This window comes from Sus scrofa, chromosome X (genome assembly GCF_054392235.1).
Source record: "Sus scrofa isolate SSC_HxYL_T2T_F1_AM1 chromosome X, Sscrofa_HxYL_maternal_Yorkshire_Landrace_v2.0, whole genome shotgun sequence".
Taxonomy (NCBI): Eukaryota; Metazoa; Chordata; class Mammalia; order Artiodactyla; family Suidae; genus Sus; species Sus scrofa.
The window spans coordinates 17169246-17187800 of record NC_139401.1 but is presented as its reverse complement, the minus strand read 5'-3'; the positions used below and the strand labels follow the sequence as shown (position 1 = coordinate 17187800).

The window sequence follows — 18555 nt, the reverse complement described above, 5'->3', positions numbered from 1 at the left end:
ATCCCATGCTCATGGGTCTGAACACTGATTAAGATGATAATACTCCCCAAATTCCTTTACAGGGTTAATACCATCCTTCTTGCTTTTTTGCAGAATTTGACCTGCTGGTCCTAAACTTCATATAAAAATGCAAGGGACTCAGAAGAGCAAAAATATTCTTGAAAAAGGAGAACAAAGTTGAAGGATTCATACTTCCCAAACTCAAAATATACTTAAGGTCATAGTAATTAAGACAGTGTCATAGTCACCCAAGGACAGACATACAGATCAAGGGACTCGAATTGAGAATCCGTAAATAAACCCTTACACTTGTGGGCAGCTGATTTCCATAAAAGGTGAAAAACGATTCCGTGGAAGAAAACTGTCTTTTCGATAAATAATGCTGGGACAACTTGATATCCATATACCTATACCGAAGAATGAAACTGGACCTTTTTTTCACAGCGCAAATAAAAATTAACTCAAAATGGATCACAGACCCCAATGTAAGATGTAAGACTATAAAACATATGAATAAATCTTCACGATCTTGTATTAGGCAAGATTTCTTAGATATGATACAGACAACAGAAGCAATAAAGGAAAAAAACTACATAAACTGAACTTCATCAAAATAAAAAACGTTTGAGTTAGAAAGGACACACTATCAAGAAAGAGGGAAAAAACAAAGAAAGAGAAAATAAGTTACAAATTATTTATCTAAGAAGAGAGTTATATCCAGAATATATCAAGAATACTTACAATCAGTCTAAACAAGGGTTTTGAATGACATTTCCCCACGGAAGATACACAAATGGCTAATAAGCACACAAGAAGATGCTCAGTATCAGTAGCCATTAGGAAATTCAAATCAAAATCACAAAGAGATACTACTTCACTCCCACTAGGATGGCTGAAATCAAAAAGACAGACCATAACGAGTGTTAACAAGGACGTGGGGCCACTGGAACCCTCACACACTGCTGATGGAAGAATGGAAAATGGTGCAGCTGCTCCGGAAAGTAGCTTGGCAGTTCCTCCAAAAGCTAAGCACAAGTTATAATCTGACCCAGCCATTACACTTGCAGGCACATACCCAAGAGAACTGCACAGATATGTTCACACAAAACCTTTACATGATCATGCACAGCAGCATTTTTTCCCAGCAGCCCCAAAATGGAAGCCAATATCCACCAGCTGAAGAATGGGCAAAAGGTGGCACCTCCACACAACGGAATACTCTTCAGCAATAAAAAGGAATGCAGCAGTGATACACGCTACAATATGAAGAAACTTGAACGCCATATACAAAGTGAGTTCTCATCATAAGGAAAACAGTTTTCTCCTACTTCTTTAATGGTGTGTCTCTGTGAGATGATGGATGTTCACCAGACTTATCACGGTAAGCATCTCAAGCTGTACCTAAGTCAGGTCACTGTGCTATACGCCTTAAACTTACACCCTGCTATATGTCAACCATATCTCAGCGAAAGTGGAAAAGCAAAAAAAATGAACACTTTACTAAGGAAGCCTGTCACGAGAGACCACGAATTATATCACTCTATTTCCATGAAAAGTCCAGAACAGGCAAGTTCCGAGACAGAAAATAGCTCAGTGATTACTAGAGGCTGGGGGAGGGGGAACAGTAAATGACTGCTAATGGGTGGAGGCTTTCTCTCTGGAGAGATAAGAGGTTCTCAAAGCAGACTGCTTGATGGTTGCACAACTGTCAACTGTCAATACGCTAAAAACCACTGAACTGTGTACTTGAGATAAATACAGTATGTGAATTATATCAATTAATGGTTTACAAAGAAAGAAATCTAATAATCTAAGAAGCACTGCTAGAGGAGTGCACCTGAAACTATAATCTTCATTTCCTAATGGAAATAAGTAAATGATGACAGCTCTGCTGTCTTTAGGAAGAGATGTATGGCTGAGCAAACTTCCCGCGACCTGAATCAGCTACAGCTCCACTCACAACAAACAAACAAACCTATATGGAGTGGCCCCTCACGGGGTTGGTACCAAGATCTATTTAAACTCCACGCATGCATTCCTGAGAGATTCAGAGATGAGTACTTATACTACCTAATACTTAGAATGTAAATGCCATGTAAATAGTTGTCAGCGTGCGGCAAATTCCCATTTTGCTTTTTGGAATTTTCTGGACCTTTTCCCCCCAACATATTTTCCATCTGTGGCCGATCAAGTCTGCAGATGTGGGACCCGTGGATACGCAGGACCAACTGTATACAAAAATATCTAAAACTAGCTACATGTAACGTCCAGGACGGTGAATCATCTATAGTGTCATCAAGGACATCAGAGTGTGCGTGTGTACGTGTGTATGCACGAACACACACACACACGTATAAAAATGTCTCCATTTCATTTCTGCCCGTATATTTGCTCCTTTCCTTTTAGACAGGTGATAAAAGTTCACGGAGGAAAACATCAGTAAATAATTTCTTCAAAAAAAACAGAATGCTTTGTCTGCTGGAAGAGCAAAGAACATCTGATACCATGGCAAGTTGGAACAAAACATTTAACAAGAAAGAATACAAATTACAACATATTTTAGCAAATCAACTAACAATGACACAATTTAATACAAACAGGGGGAATCCATAGCAAAAAATAAAAATAAAAAAACAATACAAAAAACCCGGCAAGTGCATAAGAGAGTTGTAAGAGACGTCTGTCCTGGCCTAACAGACAAACTTCTCTGAACACCGTCAGCAACTCCAGGGGACACTGGGGGCCATGAAAAGTGGCTAATTATCAGAGTTCCCGCTATGGCGCGGTGGGTTAACGATCCAGGAGGAGCAGAGAGGTCAAGAGTAATGTCATCAGAGGGAGCCCTGCAGAACCAGGTCTGATTCGCCCCAAGAGGAGCAGAGGATGGCTGCACAACACCACTACAGGCAGGAGAGCCTCAAGGGAAAGAAGAAATTATCGCTCAGTTATAAGAAACTGTTGAAATGGCCCTGTATCCTGCCTTTGACGTCTATCATCCTGCGAGGGTCAGAGGATTGCAGTAGGAGCCTGGGAATAAAGCTCCACTTTTTAAGCATTTCCACATTGTGCTCGGGGTGGGAACAGCAGATGTCCAAGGTGTCATCATAGCAATCCAAGTGGTGGTGACAGTGACCACAGCGCTGAGCTTAACAATAACCGTAACAATACCTACCTAGGATGCACACCTAAGGGCCACAGAGCACGTGGCTAAGTCCCTGCCTCAAGGGACTTAGCCACACGATGGGACTTCGCCGGGTTTCTCTTGGGGATCAACCAAAGCAGTCTTCATTTGATCTCAAAACTAAAACCCTGAGAGAGGAGTTCCCATCATGGCACAGTGGTTAAGGAATCCGACTAGGAACCATGAGGTTATGGGTTCGATCCCTGGCCTTGCTCAGTGGGTTAAGGTTCCAGCGTTGCTGTTAGCTGTGGTGTAGGTCACAGAGGCGGCTCGGATCTGGCGTGGCTGTGGCTGTGGCTGTGGCATAGGCCAGCGGCTACAGCTCCAATTCGACCCCTAGCCTGGGACCCTCCATGTGCCACGGGAAGCAGCCCTAGAAAAAGCAAAAAGACAAAAAATAAAAATAAAAAATAAATAAGTAAGTAAAAACCCTGAGAGAGAAGGTAGCTCTGAATGCGATTTGAGGCCTTCGAATAGAGGTCTCAAACCTCTCAAAACTGTTGTCATTCATTATACCTTATTAATACTCGGGCTGCTAAAAATACAACTTTACAATGTCTACTTCAGAATTAAAGCTGGGTTAAAGCAAATAACCTGGTTATTACTGGTTAGTATAAATGGTATAGCCAAACTAAACCCAAAAGATGGTTTTGTGTGGCTATAGCTAAATTCCAACTCTAAAAGGTCTGGACTACTTTGCTTCTTTCAGCACATGTAGTTGGAGCGAGAAAAGAAAGATAATTACAGATGTATCTGGCATCTAGATGTGAAATGCTGAGCTTCAAAGTAAGTACGAATATGAAGAGAAAATGTCATGCAAGGGGATCTTCCAGAATCTGTAATGAACATGAGCTAACAGATCTAATTCTACACACGTCCCACTGATTAACAAGGGAAGATCTTTTACCTCCATCCGATTCAAGTCACGGGGTTGTTGGTTTGCTGGCATTGACTCAGAATACGAATCAAACAACGCGCACTCCCACTTGGGCTTAGGAAAGGCTAAGAAGGAACAGAAAGAATACGTAAGAACATTAACTGCAGTCCCAGTGGTTACTGTTTCCCAACAGCCTTGTGCTCCCAGCAGCCCTTCCGGGCTTGGTAAACATAACAACACGATGACCCGCGGATCAGCGGATCATCCGCATTAGACAGACAGAGCCCCGCGAGGCCCTGCTTCCCGAAGGGGTTCCCGGGTGAGCCTGCGCTAACTTGGTGACGGGAGCCGTGGAGTCGCCCAGCAAGTGCTTCTCCGCCTCAGTCCAGGAGTGAACGAAAGCAAGGGGAGGCAGGGGGAGAGATGGACACTGGAGAGCAAACAGAGCAGTGGGCCATGCTGCCCCGTGGCAAACCAGTCCCCGGGAACCCCCGAAGGTCTCTCCCCGAGCCTGTGAGGCAGGGGAGAGCAGGCTCAGCTCCACCTGCTGGAGCCAGAAAGCGGCCGCTATCAGCGAAGCCCAAGCTCTGACGTGAGTGGTGGCTTCTGCGCTCGGAACCTTCCCCTCCGCACATTTTCTGGGGGCCTCGGGGCAAGATCCCTGAATGGGTCACTCTTCCCCCAACATGTTTACCTGTCGCTGCCACCGGCCACACACCTAGTCTCTTCCCTTCACTGATCCTCCACCCCAGTACTACCTAACACGGAAAATGACAGGCTTGTTATTTAGGAGTCGAAGACCCCAAGAAGGAATCCGATACGACACTGGCCACTTTGGATCTAGTGCCACTATGAGGAGGGGACAAGACAAGATCATCTAAGGCCTTTTTTAGATCTAACCCCAGAGACTGTAAGCTGCACTACGGACTAATCACACTTTCTTTAGACACGCCTCCCTCTGGCCCATTAACATCGACAACGGGGCGCTTACATCTTAGACCCTTCCCCTAAAAAAGTGAGAAAGGATGCTGAAAGGGCCAGCTGTTTCTGGGCCCTTTTGATGGAAGCTATACTTTTCTGAGTGATAGAATTAACATTGGAAGTCAGCCCACTGCCTTTGAAAGGGCAACAGACACTATTTTATTGATGAAAAGGACAGAGAGTTCTAGGCCAACTTTCGGGCATGCTAAAATGTTCGCTGTCTTCATCCGATTGCAGTTCCGTGGGCGTTTGCATGGAAAACAATCATCAGTGTACCTTTAGGATGACAGCCTTTCATACATTTCACTGCGTGTAATTTTTAACCTTCCTCATTAGGTACAAGAGTTCTCGTCCATGCCACTGCCCAAGGCCACTCTGGGAAACTAGGACAGGCCTGAAGATGCCAAGTGGGCAGCTGGCTCTACAGGAAGATCGCCCTCTTCCTTTTCTGTCGGCTGGGGTTTCAGGAGTTGCCTCCTCCACTGCTTCCGTGAAAGGGTACGGGACCTTGGTTCGAAGGGATCCAGAGAGTACTAGGACAGGAAAAAAAGACGACCACACGTACCCAGATCATCCCTCTGACTCAAAGGATATGAGAGTCGAATGTCAGTTAAGAACAACCACTGTAAATACAAAGGCCTCTTCAAAGTGTCTACACAACATCTTAAGAAGCAAATGTTTCTGGTGAGGTCTCGATAGAAAATGCCTAAGGTTTCAGATCTACGATGAGGCCTGACCTGCTTGCAGGTACTCCGGCTGCAGAGTTGGAGGCAGGCCCTCGGGCAGTGGGTAGCCATTCTTCCGGGCCACGATGAGATGAAACGCAGCACAGAACTCGGGCAGGGTCAGGGCTCCATCGCAGTCAGCATCGCTAAGTTCCCTAAATACAGCAAGTGTCATGAGTACCTAACGTGGGGGTTAGGGGGAAAATTACTTAGCCTCAAACATGCGAACACAACTCCCAGGCTCCCTGGTGGTGGCCCTGCAGCATCCTTGAAGCCATATAAAATCTCCAGGGGGCCACATGGAGGAACAAAAATTGACACCACTTGCATTAAGTAGCAATATATAAATAAAAATTTAAATTCTTGAGGTTCTCCAGGAGATCTGTTTTACAACAGAGTACATGAGACAAAATAATAGTAACACTATAGCCCAAAAAGGCAAATGATGCCCACAATTGCACGGCTGGCTGACACTCCTCAGTAAATGCACGGTGTGAAGAGCCCTGGACTTGGTGTGGAAAAGAGAAGAAGGGCTGGCCCCAACCACCCTTTTACCGTCATCCTGGCCGTGACTCAGTTACCTGAGCTCAGATATAAGCACTTCATTTTTCAGCTTTAAGGAAACACCTTGAACTTTTCAAGTCACATAAATGTTGTATCAAAGATGTGCTTAAGGAGCTCCCACCGTGGCTCATCATGTTAAGAACCAGACATAGTCTCTGTGAGGATGCAGGTTTGATCCCTGGCTTTACTCAGTGGGTTAAGGATCCGGTGTTGCCACCGCGAGCTGCAGCATAGATACAGATGCAGCCTGGATCCAGCACTGCCTGCTGTGGTGCAGGCCTGAAGCTGCAACTCTGATTCAACCCCCAGCCTGAGAATATCCATATGCCACAGGTGTGGCCCTAAAAAAAAATTTTTTTTTTTTTGCTCGAGAATCCCCTCCAGGGAAAATACAAGTAAGTTCAATAAACACTGGCTAAATTATGTTTTCACATAAAACCAGCAACGAGGGAAGGCTGGAACCAGATGAGGAAGGAAGAAAGGGAGAGTCTCGAAGAGGCTTATCTTCGCTTCAACCATTGTTTCCCACTGAAAAGCACAGAGCTATGTGCCCAGGTAACTAAGAGCCCATCAGCTGAGCCAGCCTCTTCGCGGCACAGGGACAGGCACACCTGTGTTGGGACCAGCAGAGGGAGACGGCGTTTACCATCACCGCAGAAAGAAAACCATGAAAGGTCAGCTCCGTACCTTTCCTTTGGCCCCTTCATAGCCTCCTCGCCCTTGATTATTTAGAAAGCTCCCCGGGGAAAGGCGCCACGGAACTGTTGCAAAGGCCGGATGGAGAAAGTACCAACAAGCTTACACGGGTGTGTCTCAACAAAAAGACAGGAACCCTTATGCCCAGAATTAAGACTGGGAATTCTGCCCAAACGGACTGTATTCTTTGCAAAAAGATGACTTCCATTTTTTCCTAGCTTTAAAACCTAATAAGGCTTGTCGTTAAAAAAGAAATAGTGGTAGAATGTAGTGCTGAAGAATCCTAGGTACACTGGCATTCGCAAGTGTCCATGGAATAGGTTTCCAATAAGATGCACAAAACATGACAAGCAATTTTAAATCCTATTATAATGTTTGTAAATCCTCATGAGAAAGGTTTTACATAAATATTCTGACGATTTAATTCTATAGTTACAACAGGAGTTCCCGTCGTGGCGCAGTGGTTAACGAATCCGACTAGGAACCATGAGGTTTCGGGTTCGATCCCTGCCCTTGCTCAGTGGGTTAACGATCCGGCGTTGCCGTGAGCTGTGGTGTAGGTTGCAGACGCGGCTCGGATCCCGCGTTGCTGTGGCTCTGGCGTAGGCCGGTGGCTACAGCTCCGATTGGACCCCTAGCCTGGGAATCTCCATATGCCACGGGAGCGGCCCAAGACCAAGAAATAGCAAAAAAAGACCAAAAAAAAAAAAATTCTATAGTTACAGCAGCGTGGCCTCCCACCCAGTCTTGTGGAGAACAGCCCACACACAGTCGGGAGTTGAAAGAGACCCCGAGCGTTTCCATAAACACAAAGAGCGCCAACCGACCCTCTGGCAGAGCCCTTCCGTAGCCGGGCCTGCCGGCAGGGCAGCAAGACAAAGCGCAGGCCACAGCGGTCAACGCCAGCCAAATTTACGAGGCTCAGAGGCAGCTAGAATGGTCAAATTTGACTTAATTCCAAAACATTTGTGGACCTTCTGTTCGCCTGGCCTCATAAAATATGATAAAGACTAGCTTTGCAAGGTGCCCCGGTTACTTGCACCAACATCAAGGAGAAAAATCTGAAAATAAAAATACATGATGGAAATTCTCATATGCCCACACAACTGCTTAGACTGAAAAGGGATCTAGACGAAGAGAATAATGAGGAAATTACTTCCTAAAGAAGAGCTAACACAAGGCATAGTATTGCCAGATACTGTCCATTCTGCCTTTCATATAATAACTTAATCTCCACAGCAAAAAAAATCTAAGTTCTATTCAATTTCTTACTCTGTTTTGCTTTTTTTTTTAAATTCAAAAGATCAGAGTTTGGGTGGGTTTGTTTTTTTTGGGGGGGGGGGGTGGCACGCCCATGACATTTAAAAGTTCCCAGGCCAGGGATCAAACTCATACCACAGAAGCGACCCAAGTCACAGCAATGACAATGCTAGATCCTTAACCACTTGGCCACCAGGGAACTCCTTTTTTTCCTCCCAAAGGATTAGAGTTTTAAAATGCAAAAAGTAGGAGCTCCATGATGGGTGTATATGACAGTATCATACTACGTGGCACTACTTCACTGCACTTACCATATATAGGAAAGCTCAGGAATGGAAAGCTTTGACTTGGTGAAGAAGTTCTTGGCCACAGAACCTGTCAAGAGCCATTGTTTCAATAAATCATTAATTACTGATCTAGAATAGCCTTTAGATTTTACGTGAATGAATCACAATTTTTTAATTCAGCAATCTCTACCATATAACCACAAATATAACATTTATTCATCAAAGCAACTACAAATCCTATGACTAAAGGCAACATATTAACAGCTTTTAAAAGAATATGTAAATTCAAAGAGAGTAAAAGAAGCAATGACATAATACTTAGTATGAAACACATGAAAAGTCTATCAATTCCTTTGTTTTTCCAAAAATTTGCAAAATTTACTAAATTCAAAAGATAAATATCAAAATTATCAAAATAAAAATCAGTCAAGCACTTTTAATGAAAGGTGTGAAAATAATGCACAATCACAGTAGAAAAGAGAACAAAAAAGAAAAACACTAATACCATTCATCTCATCACACCAGAGAGCAGACAGACATCTTGAGAAAGAGAGTTGTGGTGAGTCTTAAGATCTCTTGGTGGCTCTTCAAGAATCATATCCAGGAACCTCTTGCTATTTATTTAATGCAAATTGATCAATATCAAGTGAAATCAGGTAATTGCTCCATTTTACATGTTACACAGTTGCAAGAGCCAACTGCACTTAAAATATTTAGACTCAGTTCTTTTTTTTCCTTTTTTTTTTTTTTTTTTGCTTTTTAGGGCGGGACCTGCGGCATATGGAGATTCTCAGGCTAGGGGTCGAATAGGAGCTGTAGCCACTGGCCTACACCACAGCCACAGCAACATCTGATCCGAGCAGCGTCTGCGACCTACACCAGAGCTCACAGCAATGCGGATCCTTAACCCACTGAACGAGGTCAGGGATTGAACCTGCAACCTCATGGTTCCTAGTCGGATTCGTTTCCGCTGCGCCACGACGGGAACTCCAGTTTCACAATATAAAAGCTTCAATTCTAACACAAAGAATAGTCAAACCAAAGCCTTAAACTCTATTCTAAACTGATAAAGTCAAAAGTCTTAAGTGATCCCTAAGTCTTCTAATCAGCCTTAAAATAAAGGGTTATAATGGATCCTAAAGCAGACTTATTCTCCTTGGGCAGAGGAAAGATCAAAGGCAAAGTACACTGTAAACTCATGAGCCTTGTCCCCAAAAGCAACCTGGAAATAATGCTGACATATGACTGTTAGCCATCAGCGAAGTCACCTTGTCAAACACTTGTCAGAAATGTCTTGAAAGCCCATTTGCCAGCTATCTTAGAGATACACAGGCATTCTCCCCTCATTTCATTCTTCTCTCTCCCCCTTGATCTCCTTTCTTCAAAGCACAAGAGGGTCAAACCAACAGCTAGAGTCCAGGCCTGGCCTTCATACACTAGAGAGAGACTGTCACCCGCTGATGTCCCAGGGCGCTTAGGAGGAGCCCACAGGGAAGCTGATGGCTAACAAGTTCAGCTCTGCCTGCGCTCTGCTTGCCAGAGAAGGGAGCACGAGAAAAAGGCCGAATGTTCCCGCCTTTGGTGCCGACACAAGTTCAAACCCTGAGCCGGAATCCATGCACCAAGCAACGGAGAAAGCTCAAACCAGCCTCCTTCCCCTGCTCTCTCTCCAGCCATTTTCAGACCCACTTGAGAGCCACATGTGAGGCCCAAGAGGCAGAAGGGAGACTTAAAAGCTGTCAGCAGTCAAAGATCAAAAGCATGGATTCAGACTTTTTCTTACAAGGGGTCTCTGCATCCAGTCAACTGCAGCTACTCCCCATCTTGCTGCATCAGTGGCAAAATGTTAGCACATCAACTCTATATGGATCTTCACAAAATAAAGACCAGCAACCCTTAGAAAAAATGGGTAGAGCTTTTTGAGTTCAAAGCAAGAGGTGCATCTGACTCTTAATCATATTGAAAAAAAAAGTTCAACCTTGTTCATGAGAGATCTGTGCATTAAAACCACACAAAGACATGATTTCTGCCTATCAGATGGGCAAAAACTGCAAAGGTTCAGTAACATGTTCTGATAAGAAGATTATGGGGAAAGAGGCACCTCATGCAATGCTGATGGGGTAACAAAAGGGCACAACCCCAAAGAGAGGGTGTTTTGTAAAATCGCATTTGACCCAGTAATTCCACTTCTAAATTATCCAAAAATACACTGACAAAAGTATAAAAAGACATACGCAGAAGGCTACTTACAAGAGAAATTTGTAATAGCAAGAGACTAGAAGAAATCCCAATAGCAGACTGGCTGAATAAATAACTGTCATTTCCATCTAGCAGTACACAGCTATAAAAGGAAACGTAGGATCGGAGTTCCCATCGTGGCTCAGTGGTTAATGAACCCAACTAAGATCCGTGAGGATGCGGGTTCCATCCCTGGCCTTGCTCAGTAGGTTAAGGATCTGGCACTGCCGTGAGTTGTGGTGTAGGTTGCAATGCGGCTTGGACCCCGTGTTGCTGTGGCTGTGGTGTAGGTCGGTAGCTATGAAAAAAAAAGGAAGCGAGATATCTCTACACAGGACTACAGAGTAATCACCAGGATATACTAAGTGAAAAAAGCAAGGTAGAGAAAAATATAATTAATAAGCTACCATTTATCTAAGAAAATATGGAGAAGAATACACACACATATACAGATAGACGCACATACATGTATTTGGATTTCTTTTTTTTTTTTTTGGTCTCTTTGCCGTTTCTTTGGGCCGCTCCCATGGCATATGGAGGTTCCCAGGCCAGGGGTCAAATCAGAGCTGTAGCCACCGGCCTACACCACAGCCAAAGCAACATCTGATCCGAGCCGCGTCTGCAACCTACACCACAGCTCACGGCAACGCCGGATCGTCAACCCACTGAGCAAGGGCAGGGACCAAACCCGAAACCTCATGGCTCCTAGTCGGATTCGTCAACCACTGCGCCACGACGGGAACTCCTGGATTTATTTTTAAACGCAGACAAATAAGCCATAAAATAAGGTGGTTACCTGGAGGAAAAAAAAAGGAAGAACAGGGTACAGAAGAGAGGGAAAGAAACCAGATTTCTTTGAATGTACCTTGTTTTGTAGAGTCCACTTGCGAACTGTTAATATTTTATGAGTAAAAAATTAAATTAAAATGTAAGAACACATCCCCTAAAAACTGGAATCAAAACAAACAAAACTGAAAAGAATCAAGTTGGAGAACCTCCCCCACCCAATTTAAGAAACATACCATAGTAATCAAGACAGGAGTTCCCTTCGTGGCTCAGTGGTTAACGAACCTAACTACCATCCATGAGGTCACAGGTTTGATTCCTGGCCTTGCTCAGTGGGTTAAGGATCCCGCGTTGCTGTGGCTGTGGTATAGGCCAGCAGCTGTAGCTCCACTTCGACCCCTAGCCTGGGAACCTCCATATGCCACGGGAGTGGCCCTAAAAGGCAAAATGACAAAAAATAATAATAATAATAATCAAGACAGTGTGGCCTACATTAGGCTAGACCCAGCGAAACAGAATTAATAAAGAAATAAATTCGCACGTTGACAGAATTTTGACAAGGATACTATAACAATTAAATTGGGGAAAGAATGGTTTCTTCAACAAATAGTGCAGGACAACTGGATATTCACATGCAGAAGAACAAATGTGAACCCCTACCACATAACATACACAAATATTAAATCAAATTGGACCAAAGACCTAAACACAGGAAATAAAACTATAATATATATTCCTTCTTAGAGGAAAATAAATTTTCATGACCTTGCATCAAGCAAAGATTTCTTAGATCTGACAGCCAAAGCACAAACAACCAAAGAAAAAAATAGATAAACTGGACATCGAAATTAGAAAGTTTTGTGTTTCACAAGACACCATTAGGAAAATAAAAAGACAAAGCCACGGACTGGGAACAAATATTTGCAGATCATGACAAGGAATTTGTATCTAGAATACACAAAGAACTCTTAACAGTCAACAATTTTTTTTAAAAAAAAGGCAAAAGGGAGTTCCCTTGTGGTACAGTGGGTTAAGGATCCTGCACTGTCACTATAGTGGCTGGGTCTGCTGTTGTGACACGGATTCGATCCCTGACCCAGGAATTTCCACATGCCTTATGCGCAGCCAAAAGAAAGGACAAAGAATTTGATTAGGCATTCCTTCAAGAAAATATACAAATGGCTAAACAGAGTATGAAAAAATGCTCAATGTCATTATTCACCCACAAAGAGATGTCACTTCACATCTACCGGGACAGCTAAAATCAAAAGACAAGAAGTTCCTGTCACGGCTCAGTGGTAAGGAACCCAACTAGTATCCATGAGGACGCAGGTTCAATCCCTGACCTAGATCAGTGGGTCAAGGATCCAGCGTTGCGATGAGCTGTGGTACAGATCACGGACGTGGCTCCGATCCGGCACTGCTGTGGCTGTGGCATAGGCCAGCAGCTGCAGCTCCAACTTCATCCCCTAGCCTGGGAGCCTCCATATGCCACGGGGTGTGGCCCTAAAAAGACATACATACACACATACATACGTACGTACAGATAATAACAAGAGTTGACAAGGATGTGGATTAATAAGAACCCTTATACACTGCTGGTGGCAATGTAAAATGGTGCTGTAACTTTGGAAAACAGTCTGACTGGTCCTCAAATGATTAAATATATAAATACAGCAATTCCACTCCTAGGTATATACCGAAGAGAAAAAAGAACATACATCTACTCAAAAACGTGTATACACACGTTCGAAGCAGCATTATTCCTCATCGCCAACAAGTAAAGACAACCCCAATGGCAATCAAGTGATGAAAAGATAAATAAACTGTGGCCGAGCTACAGAGTGAAAGTATTCAGCCATGAAAAGGAATAAAGTTCCGGTACATAGCACAACGTGGATGAACCTTAAAAATGTGAGGCTCAGTGAAAGCAGCCAGACACCAAAAACCACATTTTATTTATATGAACAGCCCAGAACAGGCAAATCTGCAGAGAGCAAAAGCACTGTAAGGGTTACCCAGGGCAGGGCTGGGGAAGAAGGGCTGATGCGTGGGTGGTTTACGGGAAGGGGGGGGGGGGCCTCTAAAGCTAGACAGTGAGGACACTAAAACAAGGAACTGTCCACTTTAAACAGGTGAATGTCACAGTTTGTACATTACATCTACATAAAGATGTTTCTTTAAAAAAAAGACATCGACTATGCAGTGTATGAACCTTGCTTGACATTGGCCAAACTAAACTCTTTAAAAAGGCATTTGTAAGACAATGAGGGAAATCTGAACAATAAGACTTAATTACTTGAAGTAATTTGTGGAGGTTTTCTGGGGTTTTTTAAATATGTGCCAGGGAATTGTGGTTATGTTGTTTTGTTTTGTTTTAAGGCCACACCTGCAGCATATGGAGGTTGGCTAGGGGTCCAATCGGAGCTAAGCTGCCGGCCTACACAAACAGCAACGCCAGAGCCAAGCTGTGTCTGCAATCTACACCACAGCTCATGGCAACACTGGTTCCTTAACCCACTGAGTGAGGCCAGGGATCGAACCTGGGTCCTCATGGATGGTAGTCAGATTCGGTTCCGCTGAGCCACAACAGGAACTCCTAACTGTGGTTATGTTTTTAAAAGAGGCCTTATCTTTACAAATACATCCTGAAATATTTTCCAATGAAAGGATCTGGTAACTGCTTCAAAATCATCTGGGCAGAAAGAGGCTATAGAGAAAACCAAACTGTTAGAGCTTAGTAATAGGCAGGTACACAGGGGTTTGTTATGCTACCAACTCTTGTTGTGCCTGCATTGAAATTCAAAATGGGAGTTCCCGTCGTGGCGCAGTGGTTAACGAATCCGACTAGGAACCATGAGGTTGCGGGTTTGATCCCTGCCCTTGCTCAGTGGGTTAAAGATCCGGCGTTGCCGTGAGCTGTGGTGTAGGTTGCAGATGTGGCTCAAATCCTGCGTTGCTGTGGCTCTGGCGTAAGCCGGTGGCTACAGCTCCGATTAGACCCCTAGCCTGGGAACCTCCATGTGCAGCGGGAGCGGCCCAAAGAAATAGCAAAAAGACAAAAAAAAAAAAAAAAGAAATTCAAAATGAAAAAAGTTAAAAGAAAAATATTCCCAACACCCGCCTATTCGTATTTGGCTAAATATCTCCGTACATTGTGAAGAGTGAGTATGGTTAGCAAGTAGTTAATACATGCAACCTGGATTTCTATCTACTTTTTGAAATCATGTCATCAATATTGATTTGTTGTATCTACAATATTCTGTCTTCGAATAAAGCCATTATCACCAATCAGAAAATGATACCTGCATTTATACAAGTCTATTTCAATTACACGAGAGAAGGTTAATTTTCGTTCACACTTCAGTGTGTCAGGTTACAATTATCAAGGACATATTGTTGTTCTTCACGAACGCAGTAGAAAAAGAAAGTTTTATGAATTTTTCTTCCAGACTCTACCATTTCACTGTTTGTTTAGTCTTCAGCCAGGTGAAACGTAGGCACATGGGAATTAAATCAAATTCCTCGCAGCTTGAATTTTACATGAGAACTCAACAAGAATATGTATTTCTGCAGATCCCCAAAAGAACTAACATGTGCACATAAAAATGCTGGCCAATTTTCCGCCCATATTTTCTCTCGGAAAAACCAGAGGAGAAAGACTTGAGCCAAAGAAAATGAGCACGAAGTTGAACTGTAAGATGTATACGACGTAAGGAGACCTGTGCCAGCAACTCTTTGGGAGGCTATACTATGTCCTTGCTCTAACCTCGACCTAATAAGTAAGCAATTCAAGGTGTCACCTTGGTGCCACAGTCACTGCACGAACGGCTCCTATAATAAGGCACGGGGCCTGGCCCGGGTGCTCCCAATTCCCATTTAACCCCTTTGAAATAGATTCATAACTTTCCAAATATCACTGCCAAGTGTTTTTCTGCATGGTTTATAGTTGCTAAGACATTCGACCTCAGAGACAAACAAATTGAAATCACAGAAAGTGATCATACTCGTTTTGTGTCAACTACTTCTCAAAATGTGCGCTGTTACTCAGGTGACAGTGAGCCGGGACCCACGTTCTCACCGGCCAGCCTGTCTCACCTGAAATGAAGGAACTCGGGTCAGGCTGCAGGGACCGGAACTGGTTGACATAGTACTCGCGCTGCTCTTCTGTTATCCTCCAGGGCTCGTCTGGGTAGTTACTGCTGTTATCCTGCAGTTCTCTCTCCACTGAAAAGGACTGTAAAAACAGTAAGCAAATGCTCAGACGATCTGTCTTTTGCGAAACGAAAAACAAAACAGTGAACACCAAGGAAAGTTATCAAGCATTATACTTACTTTTCTACTCAGGGGAATAAATTTAAACACCTCATGATTAGAATTTAACTGGAATATAAACTTCTGAAGGGCCGGCATCATGCCTCATATTTTTGTATTCCCCAAAGTTGTTCACAGGACTGAACATGAAATAGTGAACACTTGTGGGTGACAAAAGGATTTTCCAATGTGATGAAAGGGAAAAACATGTAAGCATTTTTCTCTTCAAATATTCACATTTTGATCCTTTCAAATTAGCTGAGTAGATGGCAAAATAATCAAGATTCTTTCTAAACCATTAAAAAAAAAAAAACTCTAGGAGCTTCCGTCATGGCACTGCAGAAACGAATCCGACTAGGAACGACAAGGTTGCGGGATTGATCCCTGGCCTCGCTCAGCAGGTTAAGGATCCGGCGTTGCCATGAGCTGTGGTGTAGGTCACAGACTTGGCTCAGATCCCACGTTGCAGTGGCTCTGGCGTAGGCTGGCGGCTACAGCTCCGATGAGACCCCCTAGCCTGGGAGCCTCCATATGCCGTGGGTGCGGCCCTAAAAAGAACCCCCCCCCAAAAAAAACCCTCTAAGATAGCTATAATCACATCGGTATATTTTTTCCTGAGGCATGCCCACTACATACATCTGGGAATCAAAAGCTCTGAATCAAGTCCCATGTCCCCAGGTTCTACTTGACTGGCAAGTCAGGATCTCCAAACCTCTCCTTTCACATTTGTGACGGGGGGATTCTACTTAGTAATGGAGATGAGGGCAGAGACAGGCTGTCATGATACCACAACAAGGTGGGGGGGGGTGCATCAGACCTGCCACTAGGGGGCGTGCAAGCTCAATGTGAGGGTTTAAGGATCCGGAGAACCAGAGCAGCGCAGGAGAAAACAGCTCAGCCAGACAAAGGGGAAAGAAGCAAAAACGGGGATTCTGGAAGGAGCAGTGCAGGACTTTGTTCCATGCCTCCCATCCACCCTAAGGCTAACGTGCTACTTCATGGAACTAAAAGGTGAACACAATGACGGTGAGCCTTTGAGACAAATGGAAACAGGGGAAAAAAGGGGGGGCGAGGAATTACTAACACTAAGTCATCAAGCTGCCTGCTCTGAACACACCAGCAAGGAATGAATCATGAGGAGGGCCCGCCAATCGCTACCTCCGGAAGCCGGCAGGCCATCCCTGCCCACGCCCCCCAACCTCCCCACCGCACACTCGGTGCTAGAAGTAATTCTTCCCAAGACCACGTGGCTCTCCTCTGACGCTGTTCGGAAAAGAAACAAGTCTACAAAAGGTTGAACTGTGATACAAACCAGAGATGCCACCTTTGTTTTCATACTAGATGGCTGTCCACCCAGTGTAAATCAAACCATTTTTAAATGCCTTGCAAGTCACTATCCATTAGTTAAAATGCCTTAGGCTGATAAGAGTGCTTTGAAATTTACACAGCCCTTCACACAGCCATGTCTCATCTGAGCACCTCGAGACTTTTGAGAGGCAAACATAGCAGGTATTAGCATCCTTTTCCCAGATGAAGAAACCGAGGCTCAGAGAGCTTAAGGGATGGGCCCACATCCTTCAGTAAACCCCTGCAGTTAGCAAATAACTGCCCTTTGTTTTAATCTGTTGCCAAAATCTCCATGCTGAGGGCTGGCAGCTCCGTTCCCTAGGGCTGACAGGGAAGCTTCTACTCCCCTAGAATACTCTCCCCTTCCTGCCTGAGACCGGGGCTGTCACGCGCCCAGGCACTGTTGTTGGCATCAGCCCACCTGTGTTCCTTCTCCAGCCCCGCGACCATCCGCTCACTATATTTCCTCCCCATTACCTGACCCCTGAATGGCATCAGTAGCCTCTGATCAGGTCTATTCTGACAGCAGCAATCACGAAATCACAAAGGGACAGGAGAAAGTGACTGATTCCTCTGCTTAAAGGTTTACAGGATGACCTGTGGCTCAACAAAACAAATCCACCTGCTCCACCTGGCTTTTAGGGCCCTTGTAGTCCAGCCCGCTCGTTCGTCACTCAGAGTAGGGAGCTGGCTGCGCACATGCTCTCCCCTCCTGGGTCAGAACATCCTTCCTCGGAACCCAGCCTGCTCAAATCCTACCCATCCCCAAGTCCCACGGCCCCAAAGGGCTCTCTGATGTACCTGCCAGGCCCACAGCCACTGGAGATGCTCTGCCTGTCCCCCAGCCCCCTGCTCTGCCACAGCGATGGGCCTGATAGCCACGTGTGCACCCATGGCCCACTGCACACCTAGTCTCACCCAAGTGAGCCTGAGTAAGGGCAGGGAGACACACAGATGCTGGCCTCTGGGATGATCTGCCATGGAAAGCTCTTCTCTAGTGTGCACAAGTTGTGCCAGATGCTCATTCTGGTGGAAAGCTCAACAAGCAGAGAAAGCAGAGCCTAACCAAGCAGAGGCACAGCAGGGCCGTGGTGTCAAGCAAGGGCCAGCCGGAATTCCAAGTCATGAGGGAGCCAGAAGCAGAGCATGCGCAGGGCCTGTGAAGCAGAGAAGTACCAGAAAGGGTCGCGGGTAAGGGTGATTGATGGCAGCTGAACGGTGAGCACGCAGCGAAGCAAACTCCATGCAACCAGGGCACAGCCAGCTAATGGCAGAACAAACATGAATAAGCAGGGATTC

General features: G+C 44.8%; 1 protein-coding gene across 14 annotated transcripts in view; it reads right to left on the bottom strand.

Moving 5' to 3' along the window:
• REPS2 (RALBP1 associated Eps domain containing 2) overlaps positions 1–18555 on the bottom strand; it is a 245961-nt gene that overhangs the window by 112041 nt on the left and 115365 nt on the right. For all 14 annotated transcript variants that reach the window (XM_021080774.2, XM_085008577.1, XM_085008575.1 and 11 more), the window contains 4 exons: positions 15694–15832; positions 8596–8659; positions 5777–5919; positions 4089–4183 (listed from right to left, as the gene is read on the bottom strand). In XM_021080774.2, coding sequence (XP_020936433.1) covers positions 4089–4183; positions 5777–5919; positions 8596–8659; positions 15694–15832 — 441 coding nt within the window. The remainder of the gene's footprint in view (positions 1–4088; positions 4184–5776; positions 5920–8595; positions 8660–15693; positions 15833–18555) is intronic.